The 19,191-nt window shown below is 39.6% G+C and overlaps 1 protein-coding gene across 1 annotated transcript in view; it reads left to right on the top strand.

The window, feature by feature from the left end:
• Positions 1-19,191, top strand: part of PKHD1 (PKHD1 ciliary IPT domain containing fibrocystin/polyductin) — a 469,911-nt gene that overhangs the window by 144,953 nt on the left and 305,767 nt on the right. Inside the window, 1 exon segment of the mRNA XM_025419015.3 lies at positions 4,023-4,179. Within this exon segment, the coding sequence (XP_025274800.3) occupies positions 4,023-4,179 (157 nt within the window).

Raw genomic sequence — 19,191 nt, 5'->3', positions numbered from 1 at the left:
GTTACCCTGATTCTCCGCCCCCCACCTCTCCTTCTGCAACCCTTTGTTTGTTTCTCAGAATTAGGAGTCTCTCATGGTTTGTCTCCCTCTCTAATTTTTCCCACTCAGTTCCCCTCCTTTCCCTTATAATCCCTTTCACTATTTCTTATATTACCCATATGAGTGAAACCATATGATGAATGTCCTTCTCCATGTGACTTATTTCACTCAGCATAATACCCTCCAGTTCCATCAATGTCAAAGCAAATGGTGGGTATTCGTCTCTTCTGATGGCTGAGTAATATTCCATTGTGTGTGTGAGTGTATGTGTGTGTGTGTGTGATATATATTACATCTTCTTTATCCATTCATCTGTCGAAGGACATTGTGACTCCTTCCAGTTTGGCTATTGTGGACATTGCTTCTATGAACATTGGGGTGCAGGTGTCCCAGTGTTTCACTACATCTGTATCTTTGGGGTAAATACCCAGTAGTACAATTGCTGGGTCATAGGGTAACTCTATTTTTAATTCTTTGAGGAACCTCCACACAGTTTTCCAGAGTGGCTGTACCAGTTTGCATTCCCACCAACAGTGCAAGAAGGTTCCCCTTTCTCCACATCCTCTCCAACATTTGTTGTTTCCTGTCTTGTTAATTTTTGCCATTCTCCCTAGTGTGAGGTGGTATCTCATTGTGGTTTTGATTTGTATTTCCCTGATGGCAAGTGATGCAGAGCATTTTCTCATGTGCTTGTTGGCCATGTGTAGGTCTTGTTGGAGAAATGTCTGTTCATGTCTTCTGCCCATTTCATGACTGGATTATTTGTTTCTTGGGTGTTGAATTTGATAAGTTCTTTATAGATCTTGGATACTAGCCATTTATCTGATATATCATTTGGAAATATCCTCTCCCATTCTGTAGGTTGTCTTTTAGTTTTGTTGACTGTGTCTTTTGCTGTGCAGAAGCTTTTCATCTTGATGAAGTCCTAATAGTTCATTTTTGCTTTTCTTTCCCTTGCCTTCATGGATGTATCTTGCAAGAAGTTGCTGTGGCCAAGTTCAAAAAGGTTGTTGCCTGTGTTCTCCTCTAGGATTTTGATGGAGTCTTGTCTCACATTTAGATCTTTCAACTATTTTTTGAGTGTATCTTTGTATCTGGTGTAAGAGAGTGGTCCAGTTTCATTTTTCTGCATGTGGCTGTCCAATTTTCCCAACACCATGTATTGAAGAGACTGTCCTTTTTCCAGTAGATATTCTTTCCTGCTTTGTTGATATTAGTTGACCATAGAGTTGAGTGCCCATTTCTGAGTTCTCTATTCTGTTCCATTGATCTATCACATCAGTAAGAGAAAAAACAAGAACCATATGATCCTCTCAATAGATGCAGAGAAAGCATTTGACAAAATACAGCATCCATTCCTGATTAAAACTCTTCACAGTGTAGGGATAGAAGGAACATTCCTCAATATCTTAAAAGACATTTATGAAAAGCCCCCAGTGAATATCATTCTCAACGGGGAAAAACTGAGAGCCTTTTCCCTAAGATCAGGAACACGACAGGGATGTTCACTCTCACCACTGTTATTCAACATAGTACTACAAGTCCTAGCCTCAGCAGTCAGACAACATAAAGAAACAAAAGGCATTCAAATTGGCAAAGAAGAAGTCAAACTCTCCCTCTTCGCACAGGACATGATACTGTACATAGAAAACTGAAAAGACTCCACCCCAAGATTGCTAGAACTCATACAGCAATTCAGCAATATGACAGGATACAAAATCAATGCACAGAAACCAGTGGCATTTCTGTACACTAACAATGAGACTGAAGAAAGAGAAGTTAAGGAGTCAATCCCATTTACAATTGCACCCCAAAGCATAAGATACCTGGGAATAAACATAACCAAAGAAGTAAAGAATCTATACCCTAAAAACCACAGAACACTTTTGAAAGAAACTGAGGAAGACTTACCGTGATGGAAAAACAGTCCATGCTCATGGATTGGAAGAATTAATACTGTGAAAATGTCTATGCTACCCAGGGCAATTTATACTTTCAGGGCAATCCCTATCAAAATACCATGGACTTTCTTCACAGAGTTGGAACAAATAATCTTAAGATTTATATGGAATCTGAAAAGACCCCAAATAGCCAGAGGAATATTGAAAAAGAAAACCAATGGCAGGGGCATCAAAATGCTGGATTTCAAGCTGTATTACAAAGCTGTGATCATCAAGACAGGATGGTACTGGCACAAAAACAGACACATAGATCAAGAGACTCTGTAGTTTAAGCAGCTCTAAGCTGTCCCTTTAAAATGAAGGCCCAGGATTTCTCTAGTCTTTCCATTTCTGATCTCCTAGGAAATTTTATCCTTTTATAGTGGACTTGCAACCAATATGAGCAATGGTCAGGTTCACCTTCTCTGCCGTTGACTTTACTGTCTTCATATAGTTCAGCCCTTTCCACCTTCTCATCACTGTATTCCATTCCAGTTTCCTCCTACTCATCTGCTTTTCCTCTTCATGGATTTTATGAGAGTGAATTAAGGGATCCTAAGAACATATCATGTATAGCCTTTAAGGATCACTTTGAAATTTTACCCCCTTTTGCATAGCTTCAGTGTGAAATTACTAGAGAGCTAAAATTCTCTCTACTATTTGAGTCTACAGATGGTCATGGTAGGGTTGTGATTCACAGGGCTCACGAAGATGCTCACACACCACCCTTTTTTCTTGTCATGGTGTGGTACTGCTTATCACTATGCTTTATGCTTCTCTGTCTCTTAAATTAAGAGGAGTCACTGAATTTTTTCTCCTTTGTAGGTGTGGCTGCTTTTCCTTATGCAAAAGGCTTGTTGGTGATTGGGTTGGGTATACAACTCAAGACCTTTGTGCTGGGGGGTTAGTACACTCACCTGGAAAATCTACTGGCTCTTCTGGCTACACACTTTTCTGTTTTCTCTCTCAGAAATATTCCATGGTACTATTCTCTGTGTAGATGTAGTTATTGGTATTATAAACATGCTTTCCCTTCTTAATGATGTTCTCCCATCTGCCTCTAATATTTCACAAGAGGACCTTATAGGAAGTTCTTTTATAGGGACTCAGGCTTCACATTTGGTTGGAATCTGGGCAGGAAGAAGAAGTTTGTGGGAAGAGGCAGACACATGTTGTAGGTACTACCTTGAGGGAAACACCTTGTTTATTTTGATTTTATTATACTTATAATTATAGTTCCATAAGTGTACAAGACATTTAGACATGTTCTCGGCCTCTTTGCATGAGTTGAGTACTGCTTTCTGTGGTTTTACATTCCTCTTTTGAAAAACATGTGACTTTAGTGTGACCATAAATCAAAAGGAAAGCCAACAGTTCTGGAAGGGAGACTGGAGGCTGGGCTCATCTCAACCTCACTCTCTGTGCCTCACTCAAAGGTTCTGGGCTATCATTCGAAGTCAGTGGGCCTTTCACCTATGTATTTTGTTTTCAGCACTGATGCACCAAGTTCAGAGGGAAAGACAACAAAAATGTAAAAAAAAAAGTGGGGGGATGGATCTGAACACTTGGAAAGAGGAATGTTCCTATAAAACAGGGATGCTTGGTAGTAGAGCCGTGAAAAATGATACCAATTACATAAAACAAAATGCCACCCATCAAGCAGAACATTTTAATTCTCTCTATTCTAGGCTATTTATGACTTTTTGTTCAAGACTCAATACATGTCTGTAAAAATAAAAAATGGAATCAACTCTATTAGGTAGACTGGGGCTTGTCTTGAAAGAAAAAAAAAGGTAAGAAAACATGAGCAGCATGATATTGTTGGGGAATTCCAATGGCTGACAGAGACATTTCAAGTGTAACTTTGCCCCTTCTGTATTTTTCCCCTTTCGAGTTAGTGATATGAGGAAGAGAAAGTGACTAATTTTATTAAGACATTTGACATTTTATTAAATTAATTTTCATTTAAGAAGTTTCCATTTAGATCGATCCCCCATACTATCTTACTTTAAAACAAAACAAAACAATAAAACTGTTTTCCAGGGCAACTTTTCCTTACAGTTCTGCCTGAGGTGGTCAAGGACTCACAGCTGGTTTCCTGAAAGAGTGCCACAAGATGGCGACAACGTCACGGTGGAGAATGGCCAGTTGCTACTGCTTGACACCAACACAAGCATCCTCAACTTACTGCACATTAAAGGTTTGTAGAGCATGGAGGTCGGTGGTGGCATTACTGTATATAATTCTATCACTTTTGGGAAGCAGAAGGGAGAGGAAATTTTTGGATAAGTTCCAGCACTTGCTTGACAACTTATTCTGGGAACGAATTGAAATTTTACTCTAAAGGAAGAAGTGGTCAGAGGGTTAAAAATGAAGCCCCTTTCTTTTGGCTCTTATAAGCACAGAGCTTAATTATTTTATTTTTTAAAATACAAGAAGGTTAGCAGTGTTATCAAAGAATATGCTTCTTTATGCAAGTACTTTGTAGTCATGCTTGTCCAGGGCAGCCCCCACAATACAGAAAAATGCTCTGAAACTGGTTAATGCTGTTGCCTTTGAAATTGCCTGCCAAGAAAGCAATGTCTTCCTGCTTTTACCCTGTTGTGGTTTTGACTTCCTGGTCCCATGGAAAGTCATATAAATAGGCTTCCTTATTGCAGAGCTGGCCACATAGCTCTAGGGTCTGGGAAGTTGGATGAGACTGAGAATTCAAATTTCAACTCCTCCACCACATCACCAAGTGACTAAGTCACTTATTCCACCTCTTTGAGCATTTGTTTCCTTATCTGTTAAATGAGAATAAAAATCATTGCCTACTTCAGTGGCTGATAATAAGGAATGGTTATCAAAGTGACTGTCTTCATTGGCAAATGAAAATAGCTTTGAGAATAGGATTAGTTATGGGTTGCTATAAAACTCTGCACTAAAACCATACTCTTTACTAAAAATATATTTAACACTTACAGGGGCATTTGCTCTTGTTACTGTAAGAACATGGCTACATAAGGGAAAATAAAATATTTTGAAGGCATAAACCATTGTAATATTGATATCTGTTTCGTATGGATGGAATCAGGTTTTTCTGATTAGGCATTTTACATTCTATATTTTAGAAGGTCTTTTTTTTTTTTATCTTGGTAGCAAGGAAGAAGTTTTCAGGCAAATCAGTTAATTGGTACCCTTTAAGGAAAATGATCTATCAGCTTGGGCTCTTGACCTGTCTTTGTGCATGTGTGTGTATGTGTGTGTGTGTGACCAGTGGCTTTGGGAAATGCTGACTTGTTGATGGACATCAACTACCTAAGGACTAGCAATGATACAGGAAAATTACAGACCTAAATACTCAGTTTAAAGATGCTCTTTGTTGACCTTTTATCTAGGAGTCAAATGCTGCTGGAGGATGGGATGATCTTTAGGCTCTCGGGACTTTGCCTTATATTGATATCATTTGGGAGAACTTTTGTAGCTACAAGTCTTGCCCAACTAAGTCTCTGGATCTCCCATTAGCTCCAGGTAAATGTTCAATCAAGGAAAGGTGTTGATAGGGCCAGAGACTGAAGATGGAGAAGAGGCATCCGAGAGAGCAAAGGGTAAGGCAAGGACATGTGGAATATACACTTGGCTCATTGCTCTTGGAGATTTCAAGATCTGAATAATGCAAATACTTGCCCTGACCTGTCACCTTTCAAAAGTAGTTTTTAATAATATTCCCAATCCAGGCAATATATTTCAGTCTCAAATTATTTGAAATAAGTGAGCTAGGTTTGGAAGAGCAAAACCTCATTCTGTGGAAAGGGAGAGTAAGTTAGCTATAGGATTCCCTCTTTCTCTTGGAGAGTAGGGCCATTAGTAGAAATATGAGGGTAAGTAGAGGACACCAGTTTCTTACAAATATGTACAAGAGTTGTTGGCAGGGAGCAGGGTTGCCTGGAATGAAGTTGAAATTTTTCATATTTCCATATATATGGAAAAATTTCAAATTCCATATATGTATATGATTCACAGCTTCTAGAAAGAATGAAAACCAGGAAAGGACACAGGTCAAATTTAATTCAACCAGTGATCTGTGGATACTTAGGAAGTGGCATAGGAACTCTTAAGAGATACGAGAAAAAGTGAAGAATAATACTTAATGTCAATAGTCTGCATATCACTAAAGAAATTAATTAGGGAGCAAATATTTAAAAAGTAACATTTCTAATTCTAAAATGTGTATTACAAGCAGTGAGGCAGAATGTAGTTCAGGGACTCAGGGTATTGAGGATGTAAGATTATAATTGAGTAGTGAAAAGGAGATGAAGAAGAGCCTGTCATTTATGAATAAGTTTTGACCATCCACATACATAGAGAATCTAAAGTTGAGGAACTTCTGCATCTTGCTTATTGGAACTATAAATGTCCAGTGGCTTGGGCCAAAAACCTTGGAATCATCCTGGACTTCTTTTTCTCACATCCCATGACAAATCCATCCATGAATCTTGTCTGGACCTGCAACATGTGTCTTATATATATCAGCACCTTCATTGGTACCAACTTAGTCCTAACCAATATAATTTTTGGCTAGGACCATTTCAAATGGCCTTGTAACTGGTTCCCATGTTTATGATTCTTTGCTTTCCTTGGTAGAAGGAAGTCCAGTTTTTATTTGGGGAAGCAATGTATCCAGCTAAAATGCTGTATTTTCTGCCCTTCTTTGTAGTTAGATGTAACCTTGTGGCTAAGAGCTGGTCAATGAGATATAAGGCGAGGTGTGGTACAGGACATCTTGGAAACGTCCTAAAGTAGAGTGGACCCATTAGAAGACATGTCCTATTTGTCCATCTTTCTTCCTATTCTTTGCTTCTTGGAATGTGAATATGATAGCTACATTTTCAGCTGCCATCTTGGATAATGAGGTGATTCATGAAGAATGAGGCAGCAGAAAAATGGAAGAAACCCAGGAGCCTGATGACTTTGGAGTTGCCATAGTAGAGTAGCAACTTGGACTGCTCACCTCTGAAATTATTTCATATGTTTAAGTCATTGGTATTTAATTTTTATGCCATATGCTAAAATAAACCCCCAGCAGCATATTGTACACATCCTTTAAGAATATATCAGATCACTTCTTTCTTCTAACTTCTTTCCTTTAACACACTCCAGTAGTTTCCCATCTCATTAGGAAGAGAATCTAAATTTAGGATTACTAACCTCTGATCTCTTCGTTGACCTGTCTTCCTCATTCACTCTGCTGCAGCTCTTCTATAAGTATACCAGGCATACACCTACCTCAGGCTTTGCACATAATGTCCTTTGCCTAGAGTATTCTTTCTCCAGATATTCATGTGGCTCACTTATTTTGTTTGCTCTTTGAGAAAATATCAGCCTATCAGAGAGGCCTTGCTGGTCATCTTTTTGAAATTGCAGACACTTATTATTCTCTATCTTCTTATTTTGCTTTCTTTTCTTCATAACATTCATCACCACATAACATATTATAGATTTATTATTTGTTTACAATCTGCTTCTTCTGCTAGAATGTTCCAAAAGGCAAACGACTTTAGTGATTTATTTACTACTGTCTCTTCAATGTCTAGGACACTGAATATGTGTTGATGTGTTGAATAAAACCATGTGTTGAAGGTTGATGGAGAAGTAAAATGGTGCAGAATTCAGGTCCTGGATTAAATTTAAGAAGCATAATTTGTAAACTCTTGATTTCTTAATTACTACTTTTTCTTTTTTAAAAGATTTTATTTATTTATTCATGAGAGACGCAGAGAGAGAAGCAGAGACATAGGCAGAGAGAGAAGCAGGCTCCTCACGGGGAGCCCTGTGCAGGACTTGCTCTTGGGACCCCAGGACCATGCACTGAGCCAAAGGCAGACACTCAACCGCTGAGCCACCCAGGCATCCCAATTATTATTTTTTCTAACTAAATTTTTTCTAATTAATTTTTACCGTCCTTAATTGTTCTCACATATATAAATATTTATGTGTACATGGGTACACATGTAAACACATGTATATGTGCACACACATACACGTATGTATTTACACACATATATACAGACATATACCTATATCCACAAATGTATGTAATTATGAGTTGTGAGAAATGTAAAATCCATTGATAAGTTATCTTTCTGTTTCTAAAAGACATTTGAAACTGCTAAAGGACTCCAACTCTCAAAAATCTGGTTGCTAGCATAGCTCTAAACTTTTGTCTTCTCTTGTCTGTAGTATGTATGAAAGTTCTTAAGAGATAATAAAGTTATTCAAATATAAGATTGAATCATCATTATTATCATCATCAGTGGTAATTCAATCTCTGAATCTCTGTTCCTCTCTCTCTTTCTCATACCCATTTATGGTACCAGAAAAGTAGCTGAGTGGAATTTTCTTTCTTTTTCTGATACCATCTATGGGCCACGATAAAGGACAAAAAGTTTCAAGCCCCCAAATAATTTCTTTAAGAGATTTGAACAAATGAAATAGAAAGTATTATAGTGGAAGCACTTTATCAGCTATTCCCACAGTATTACAAAGGTGACATTCTACATGGAGTATGTATGTACTTTCAAAGGATTCTGCTATGTAAAAGTGAATCAAGATCACCTAACAACTATATTTAGAACTACTTTATGAAAATATTGCATCCTCTATATTATTTTTCCATTTATGGAAACCAGCATCCTAATATATCGAAGACTAGGCCCCTTCATCAGGAAACCCAATAGTTCTACATATGGCCTTCAGGAGTCTTGAATTCTCTGTGCCTTATTTGTGTTTCCATCTATAAAACAGAATTGACATTCTTTTCTTACTAGTACAACTTATATAGTAGAAAGGAGGATTATAAATTTCTTTGAGGCAAAATTTTCACCATTATTTATAAGGCTGTACTTATTGACTCCTGAACTTTATTTAAAAATGGCATCTTAATTTTAGGATCATAAGAGCTATAGTTATATTTATCATTATTTTACCTTAATTAGCAAAATATCCAGAACTTTCATTTATTTACCATCTCTACTTCTTCTTTCCATTTCTCCCTCCTTTTTTAAAAATTATTTTTAGGGGGTACTATTAAACACAAAAGAGAATTAACCCAATCAATTAATACTAATGAGCTGGGATAGAAATGGGCATATTGCCTTAATTTAGTTAATTATATTTTTCGTTCTTTTATGTTAAGATGCCCAACAGCCATAGGCATCTCTGAATTAAAATTTATTATTTTATCCCAAGTAATTATGATGAGCCATAATAACACAGGAGGGATGTTACCCTCTTGTCAGAGCCATTATGCATCATGGACAAGGATCTTCATTTTGTAGTCTGTAGTTGGAGAAACATTCGTATTTTCTGAATGAAGGAATGAATTCCTCTCTCTTCTGATGGCCAAGCAGTTTGACATAAGGTGGCCTAGAAATGATGGTTAAGACAGGGCCAATTAGAGGAAGATGAATTCCAGGAACTCCTCTTCCCTTGGTGTTGGGCTTTCAAAAGGAAGATATTTCAGTTTCTTACTACTTACAATGCCATCCCTTTAAAATGCTTGAGCAGAAACTTGTTTCTAGTCTCTGTTGCTGCTGAATAGTGCACTGGTTTCTTTTAATGTGATTTTTCTATTTCTTGGTCTGCTAGTGTATACCAAAGCAGTTAAATGCTTGGCAGGCTTTTGGGCCAGAGAGAATGGACTCTGAATCTGAGTTCTGCTTCCTACTAGTCTTGTGACCTTGGGCAAGTTGCATAGCCTTAGTAAACCTCACATTTCTCTTCATGAGTGTCATGCTTGATATAATGGCAGCAACAGTAACAATGATGGCTAACTTTTATTGTTTGCTATTGTGTGGCAAGTCTACGGTGTATTGCCCAGCTCAAATGGATGCTTTGAGTATTAGATGAGGGAGTATATATGTAAGGCCCTTAGCACAGTACCTGGTCCAGAGTAAGTACCCAATTAATGATAGCTTTTGTTTTGGTTTTGTTTTTTTCCAGACTGATGGGGATAACAGAAGAGAAGGCTGAAATATCAGGCCTAAGTTGCAAACTTATTTACAGATAGTGGCTGCTTTTATATACAAAGCAAACTGGATTACTGAAAGAATTAGCTTGGTAATAAGGACTTTGGATTTGCTTTTGCCTCTGTTATCTTCAGAATACATATTGAAGTGCTTTTCTTTCTATGGAAGAGAGGGAAGATACAGAGATGGCAGTAGCAGAATCTGTTTGGTCGTCTCCATTTTCCTTGTTATTCTGACTTCATAAGAGCGTGTTTTTCTGGTGCTTTTTGGCACGTGGTCTTATTTTCTCCAATTTTTTTGTGGTCTACAGTTTTGAAAATACTCAGATCTTTCTAGTCTATTATGTTTGGGATTTCTGTGACATGCAAATGCATATGGGCTCACTAAGATGAGTCACCTTCTCTTGACCCACTATCAAGTTCATTGCAGAGTTTCTTCATCCTTTTTTTTTTTTTTTAAAGATTTTATTTATTTATTCGTGAGAGACACAGAGAGAGAGAACAAAGGCAGAGACACAGGCAGAGGGAGAAGCAGTCTCCATGCAGAGAGCCCGATGTGGGACTCAATCCCGGGACTCCAGGATCACGCCCTGGGCTGAAGGCAGTTGCTCAACTGCTGAGCCACCCAGGCGTCCCGAGTTTCTTCATCCTTGCCAAGGATTTGCAGATTTCAGAATAAGGCATTCAGTGCTGTACCCAGCACAGCCTTTTTTAATCTCAGGGATTCTCCACTGGGTTCCTTCTAGTGAACACTGAGTCAGGCTCAGTTGCAGTAGGTACATGCTTCAGATAACACTTTGCAGTGCTGTAGTCTGGGAATGCTGTGAGGCGGGACTTCCCTGGGACATAACTTGTGGTTTATTTGGGCTTCAGGTCTGTGTGAGTCACTGAGCAGATTACCCTAGGCATGTAATTTCAACTTCACAGATACCAGCATGGATTTAAAAGAAATCTAACTGCAGGCAGGCTGGAGTTTTGCTAAAAATGAAGTACCCTGAAATAATACTTCTTTTGTAACTATATAACATCCTAGTCAGCAGGAGGAAGTTTGGGGGGCTGGTAAAATTTGTTACAAATTGGTGAGTTTAAAATAATTTTCCTGAAAGCTGGCTGAAAAAGATCAACTGAACTGCCTCCTCTTCCAGTTGAACCATAGCTACCATTCAAGGCAGAGGGAAGATGATGAGGTATAGACAGTATAGAAAGGTGGACTTCTTGCAATTTGGTCAGGAAACTGGGGGCCTGAGTTGAAATATGAGGCAGCCACAGATTCTCCTTGAGCTTTGAATCAGGTGCCTGTCCTCAGATCAATGCAGAAAATGCAAACAACGGTGACTCTCTCCCCTTTGTAGGAGGGAAGTGCAGTAAAGGAGTTAATGTACTTTCCTCTCTCTTCAAGCATGGTGCTCCAGAAGAGGCTGGGCTTTGCAGTAGGCAAATGGTGAAGCCGGATGAAGAAGTCGGTATCAAAAGAAATAGCCCAACTTTTTGTGACATCCACCGTTAACTCCCTTTACCTTGTGTGTCTCTATGTGTTTGTCTTTTCCTGGTGACTACATATTTAATATTAGAGTGTATTTTTTAATTCCCTCTATCTTTGGAGAAGGTGCGGTGTAAGGCTATACGCTTAAGAGAGCAGGAACAGGGTCTGCTTTTGCTCATGTCTATATTGCAGGACCATTATATCTTCAGGCACATAGTAGGCATTCAAATAATTGTAGAATGAGTGAACTAATGAGTGAAATTCTGACCTAAAGAGGCAGATTAATGTTAGTCGTGGATTTCTCTATATTCAGAGTCCTTCCTGGTATTCTCAAATGTTAGTGGATTAGTCCAGACAGTGACCAATTTCATTTACTATTTGTGTATCAGGAGATCAGAGACAAAGGCTTTTTACTGTGGGGGACACTTGGCTCTGAAACCCCTTATTTTTCCCAATCAGACAATGGCTTACATTATTTACCTCCAGAGAACAGTCCCAGACGCACTTGATTAGCCTTAAATGAAAGATAAGCCATTGCTATGAGAAAGGACATGCTTTCAATAGATAGGCAAACAGACAGATAGATAGATATTAAACAATTTACAGTTTTATGTCTTGACAACTTGAATGTTGTAACATGAAAAATGCTACCAAATGGGATCAGTCCCTTCCTAGCAGAGAAGCTATAATATTTTCAGTAATGAAAGATAAATATTTCAAACTTCCTTACTTAAAACCCTTCACTGGCTTTCCATTAGCTTTTGAGATCAAGCCTAAACTCCTTAATATGGCTTATAGGGTCCTTCAGGGTTTGGTCTCTCCTTACCTCTTTACCTCATTTGTTGATTAATGATTTCCATATCCTGTTTATCCAGATTGAAAGCAGAACTAGAACTCTGGGATGCTTATGTATCTGGGATTCTTATACATATAAAAATATATCAGAGACCAAGCATTTCATCACTTTTCTTATAGACTATGATATTCGTGGGGGGTCAGGAAAAGATAGGAGGTATTCTGATTTTTTAAATAAGTAAGTCCTATGAGGAAACAACCATGATCTTTCACTCATGAAGTTATTATGCTATATCCAGTTTATGTTTACAATATTCAGAGAACAATTATATTTGGAACTTTTTGAATTGCTTAGAGAAATGTAACAAACTGGAGGGTTTATTAAAAAATGTGATTGGGTCGATGCTAATTTGATCTTTGATAGAAGGGAGGAGATTATTTGAATGAATGAATGAGTACCTTGGTAGTGAAGGAGATTCTTACATGACTGGTAAAAATCAGTCAGTTCTTTAAAGAAAAGATGGGGTTTTGTTGGTTTGTTTGTAGTTTTGTCCCCCCTTGGTCTTCTCTGTTTCTCCTTACAAATAGCTTTCATTCTGAGATCTTAAGAGACTTTTTAGAAATCCACAGAACAGTTGAGGGCCTTATGTACTTAAATGCCAGAAGCTGTGTTGATAAAAGGAAGTGATGATTTTTTGGAGAGAGAAAGGAATCAAGGTTTAGTTAAGTAACAACAGATAATAATAGCTGTAATGACAAAGGCATTTATTTGTATCCGTGTGTCAGTTCCTTTAAGTATTTCTATATAGTTTCTTTTCCACAAATATGTTTAAATGTTGTAATGTATACAGTTAATTTATAAAGTTTAAGAGTTTTGTGTTTCATAGAAAAAGTAAAAGCTGACTCACAATCTTTATTGTCTTTCTCAAATGTCTAAAAATGGCCAAGCCACTAAAACCAGGGTGTTTTTATTCACCTGGAGCAATTAGACTTCACTTTGATCTTGTGGCAATAGAGACTGTATTTTTCACATTTTTAATTTCAACATCTAGCAGAAAGTCTGGGAAATAATGCAGATGTTGGTTGAATGATGAAGTGAATTAATCCACAATCCCAGCCTTGTATTCCTCCACTTATTTTCAGTGATAGCAAACAACACAAGATATGGACACCTAGATCAATCGCTTTATTTACCTAGAATAGTGGTTCTGAAAGTTTGGTCCCTGATCAGCAGCATCAGCATCACCTGGACACTTGTGAGAAATGCAGATTTGGGGGCCCCACAGCAAACTAACTTTGGGTATGAGGCCCGCCAATCTGTGTTTTAAGACCTCCAGGTGGGCAGCCCTGGTGGCTCAGCGGTTTAGTGCCGCCTTCAGCCCAAGGCCTGATCCTGGAGATCTGGGATCGAGTCCCACGTCGGGCTCCCTGCATAGAGCCTGCTTCTTCTCCCTCTGCCTGTGTCTCTGCCTCTCTCTCCCTCTCTGTGTGTCTCTCATGAATAAATAAACAAACAAAACAAAACAAAAAAAAGACCTCCCAGTGATTTAGATGCATGCTGAGGCTTGAGAACTACTAGCCTAAAACAATAAAGGGAGCCATATAGAACTGTTGGGACTGGAAGACAATTTACCTAGCCCTGCTACTTTTTTCCCCAAAGGCTATGCGACCCTTTGCAAAAAACAGTGAAAACTCTGGCTGGCCACATTGCATGGGCCAATCCTGAGCATGGCACTTTTTGTTAGCTGTAGTTCTCTGCCCTGCCAGGGGAATTGGAGCTGATGAAGATGATTTCTTTCAACTACTATTGTTTGTGGCTCTGAGTTGGTGATTTTGTTTCAGATATGCTTTTTCCCCTCTCCATTGCCCATTTGACGGTAGTACCAGGCTAATTAAGGAATTAGTATGTGACATCTATTTCGAGGAGGCATGTGATTCTTTTCCTGCATCCTGAGAACATTTTTGCCCACACTTTCTAGTTCATATTTTCTTTTTTTAATCAGGCAGAGACATTACAATTAAAATACCGTTAAAGCGATTCTGGCAAGTATTGCAATAAGCATGTTTTTTAATTAAAGGAAGAACAGGGGGATGCATAAGCAGCATCGGCTAAAGGGGAAATTTTCATTCGATATCTATTTTAATTGAAATGAAAAAAAAATCGGGAAAAAGCAACAGCAGCAGCCTGTGCCTGTGTGTGTGTGTGTGTGTGTGTGTGTGTGTGTGTGGCTCGCTCCCAGGTTGCTAGGTTTAGGTGTTCTGTGCTTGATTAATTAGTAGCCAGTCAGAGAGTCCATTCCCTTTGCCCCCAATCCTTAAAGCCTGATTTATGCCTCACATCCCCCATGAATATGTGAGGGCTCAGGCATCTATTTCCTGAGCTGCTAGTGGATAGGATTATGGAGCGTGCACTGAGCTCTTGGGGGCTCTCGTTTGCCAGCCAAATTGATTTTCCGCCTTTCTGGCCAGGGACAAGCCCACCTCGAAGGCTTCCAGGCTCTGCTCCAGTGGATCAGGCACAAGCCTAATCCGGATCTTGCCAACAAAGGAAGCTGTGTGCATCCCCAACACAACACAGGCTTTGGGCTGTGGCTGCCTTCCCCATATACCACCTTTTCCCCCTTCTTTCTCACTTTCTCCTGATGCCCATGTCCACAGCAGCGTGGTATGATAGGGTGCAGCAATGTGCCTGCATCACTCAGCCAGCCCTTCTGACCATCCTGAATGGATAGTCATCTATAATTTTCTGGGGAAAGGAAATTCCACAAGCTTCTGTATCTATCTGACTGTGTAACAACTGTAAAGGTAACCAAAATACAGGCGGCTAAACATTTTAAGGAATTATTTGGGGTTGACACAAAAAACCGAATGAGGGTTAATCAATATAAATAAGTAAACTGGATTGTTTTCCTATACAAATTTAGGTAGTTCAGGCTTTGAGCAACGAATTCTCTAGTTTGGGTTATAGATTAATCTAATTAATTGAGGTCCTCAGATGCCTGCCTGGGTCTTACCTCCATTCACCTCTGGCTTTCCCTCTGCTTGACCCTGGAGTCACTCTCCCTGGGCTCATTTTGTCACCTCGCATTTGCCTAAACAAGTGCATTCTTGCTCTGCACCCTTTCTCCCGTGAGCCTCCTAAAAATGACATAATGACATCTTCATCCACCACCTTCACACTTCTTAAAGTTCTTCCTAGGGCCTCTGTCACTACGACCTTCCAAATGCTCTAATTCACCTAATTCTTTGACCCACACTCAAGAATCTTGCTCCTTTCTCTCCTTATTCTAGTTTTCAAATATTAGTATTTGACAGGTGTTTCTCTTATCTTTCTTCTGCTCTCACTCTCCATGTTCTCCTTGGGAGACCTCATTCATTTATGTCACTTCAACTGTTCCTTATTCAACCAGTATTTGGTGACCACTTGCCAAGTCCCCAATGTGCCAGGCACTTTTCCAGGCACAGCGCTATAGTTGTGAGGGAAATGGACCAAAATTCTTGCTCTCATGGAGTTTATGCCTATAAAGAAAGTAGTCCAGGGAGCAGATTATATTTTTGTGAGATTTGCTGAGCAGCATGGAGAAAAACACAGCAGGAATGGTGGTGGTTGGCGGGATTTTCACATGGCGAGGCAAAGACTGCAAGTCAGTGGGAATAGGAAGGTCAATACATCAGGAGGACTCTGAGCCTGCGGCAGAGCAGAGTGAGATTGGCCCAGAGAGGACCAACCCTGTAGGATTTAGTAGGCTTTGACTCTGAGTGTGGTGGGAGCCATTGGAGACTCTGAGCAGAGAGGGACAGGAGAAAGTTTACATGAAAGAAAAAAGAATCACACTGGGTGCTGTTTTGAGAGTAGACCCTGGGGTGGGGTTGGGGATAGAAGTAGGGAGCTGAGTGGAGAGGCTGTTACAATAATCCAGGGATGAGATGAGAGTGACTTACACCCCAGTGGTAGACATGGAAGTGGTGAGAAGTGGTTGGATCATGGGGATTTTCTGAAGGAAGAAGGCACTAAATTTCCTAGAGAATTGGCTCTGAGTGAAATATCAACCCTAGGATTTTCTGACTGAGCACTTGCAAGAATGGAGTTGCCACTTGCGGCCTTGGCAAGGACTGTAGGATGATCCATGGGACAAGGCGAGGAGATCATTTTCTGGATATACTAAGTTGAGGGTCGGTGAGACATCCAAGTAGAGATCTTTAGAGGTAGTTGGGTGCATGAGTTTGAGCCGAGGGCAGGGGTGGGCCTTGAAGATATAAATTTGGGAGTCATCAGCAATTAGCCTGTGATGGTGTTTAAACCCCAAGGACAAGATGAGACCACCAATGCACTATTCATGGAATAATAGGAAAAACGGTGGAGACACTCCAAGTGTCAGGGTACCCCCAACTGCCAGTAGTTGGGAAAATCAGGAGGAAATTAGGTAGAGGAGGCTGGGAGGAGAGGTTTGAGGGGTAAGAAGAAAACCAGCACTGGCAAGAGACGGGAAGGAGTTTCAAGAAAAAAGGAGTGACCAAGTGTGCCAAATAGTGCTGGTCACTCAGGACAGGTGAGAACAGAGCTTTGAGCCTTCGATCCAGCTGTGTGGCTGTTGCCATTGTGACCTTACCAGGACCAGTTCTGATAGACTGATCAGGAAAAGGCCCACCTGGGGAGGACTCAGGAAAGGGAGAGAAAGAATTGAAGATAGAAAGTATAGCCGGCACTCTGGGTCTTACTGTGGGGTAAAATACTTATAACTCTAAATTTTTAGTGTGAGGGGGAAAATAGCTAGAATGGTGTTGCTGTTTATTTATTTATTTATTTTTTTCAAAACAACAGATCATTTTGCGGTTATTACAGAGGATGGCTAATTGTAGGGTTAGCCAAAAGCACATTTTGATGTGCTTTGCAAACATTAAGCTAGCTGCTAAAAGTCTCTTTGACTTCCCTTTAAAAGAAATAAAAGGGATGTTTAATGGAAAAAAGTGATTACATGTAAAAAGTTGTGTTCATTTATTTATTTTAGAGGGGAAGTAACAATAATGATGGTTGATTGATTTTAATAAAATTACCCAAGGTTACTTGTGGGACAGACTCGGCTTTCATGAACAATCATAACAAGCAATGTAAGGGTCATGGCCACAGGCTGCGTTCAGCCCTGCGCTTTTTTTCAGTGTTCAGAAATGTGGTCAAGCGCTATAAAGTGGAGGAATAAAGTCCTCCCTCTGCCCTCCCATACGCAAGCACTATGCTCTGCAGCAGCCCACGGGATATTTGTTTTAAGCTAATAAGGTGTGAGGATAAAACACTCGGGGCCTTGGTGCAGGGCCAGATTGAGTATAAACCTTACATTCCTTCACACTAGAAGCTTTCATTGTGGTTATCACTTTTAATTATTTCAATTAAAAAGAGCTGAATTCCTCATCACACTCTCTTCTTAATTTACCTAGATTTCCTTATCCTTGCCACTGATAAGGAAGGAGGGAGGGCTTTTTAGCCTGGAATAGTGGTTATCATATTAATTAATTAGTCCTGTTTTTAGTACTCTTGCCAACACAAATCATTCATTTTCTTTGGGCCCAGATTTCTCCCTTCATTAGCGTCATTATTAGTTCCCATCAGTAAATGACGTTTTTAAATTTCTACCAATTTGTTTTAGTGTGTTTAATAGTTTGCTTGATGTGACAAGGAACAAAGCCCAGGTTTATAAATTTACCCACTAATCCTTGTAATCTGCCTCAAATCCTGTTTGGAATGAGGCGAGGTATATCTACATTAACAAAATGAAAATAAATCATATATAAACAAGCCACAGGCAAACTTAACTTAGGTTAACACATGTTTTTCCTTAAATGTAACTATGATAATTCTAATGAATAATAAAGTAACCTGGGAGGGTTTGTAGAAGTGGATAGAGTAGGAGCTCTTCTGACAGGGGCTCCTGGGCTCTGATGCTTGCTCTGCTTATTCTGGGCTGAGACAGACCCCCTCTCCCACCCCGCTCTCTGGCCTGTGAAACATGGAGTGTGTAGTGACTTCCTGAGCTTGTTTGGATGGTCATTTCAGATGACATGTATAAAGATTCTGACATATGGTAGGTGTTTCCTAAGTGTTAGCACCCTTTTTGAATTTGTAGTATTATTTGAATTTCTGATTGTGTATGTGATACTTTTCTCACGTGTAACTCAGAGTTCCCTGCAGCATAGGTGGTGTCAGGAAAACATGAGCTCCGTGTCTCCATCAGTATTGGCACACCGGAGTGCATCCTTGAAGATGTAGGTGTCCAGTGTTCTAGAGCTGGAAGGAGTCCCAGCGAATGCATGGTTCTGTTCTGTACATGAATGATGAAAAAACAGATCAGCCCCTGGCACTGAGTAGGACAGGTCTGGAGATCAGGTAATCTGAGGCCTAGCAATCTTATGGGACTTATTGCGGGTCATTCAGAGGCCAATAGATGGAGTCTGTCCCCTGTTTCCACCTCTTGCTCATCAAGGTCAGTTCAAATTTCCTGACTGTTTATAATGGAGGAATCATGCCATGCAAATCCATGGTCCACCAGTTGAAGATAATTAGTTGGGACATTAATGACATGTGGCTGTGAATGAAAAAGTTTTAGTAAACAGGTCACATTTCTTCCCTCTTGTTCACAGCAGGATTAATGATTATTATTGCATTTCTTTTTTTCTTTTTAAAAGATGTTATTTATTTGTTAGAGAGAGAATGCACGTGTGTGTGTGCCAGCACAAGCAGGGGGAGCTTCAGGGAGAAGGAGAAGCAGGCTCCCTACTGAGCAGAGCCCAGTGCAATGCTATGCTGTGTGATGTGGGACTTGATCCCAAGATCCTAGGATCCTGACCTGAGCCAAAGGCAGCTGCTTAACCTAACTGACTGAGCCATCCAAGTGTCCCTATTATTGCCTTTCTAATGATTATTCTTGTCATCA

Source organism: Canis lupus, chromosome 12 (genome assembly GCF_003254725.2).
Source record: "Canis lupus dingo isolate Sandy chromosome 12, ASM325472v2, whole genome shotgun sequence".
Classification (NCBI taxonomy): domain Eukaryota; kingdom Metazoa; phylum Chordata; class Mammalia; order Carnivora; family Canidae; genus Canis; species Canis lupus.
Note: the sequence above shows the minus strand (reverse complement) of the source record. Positions and strands in the feature narration are given on the sequence as shown.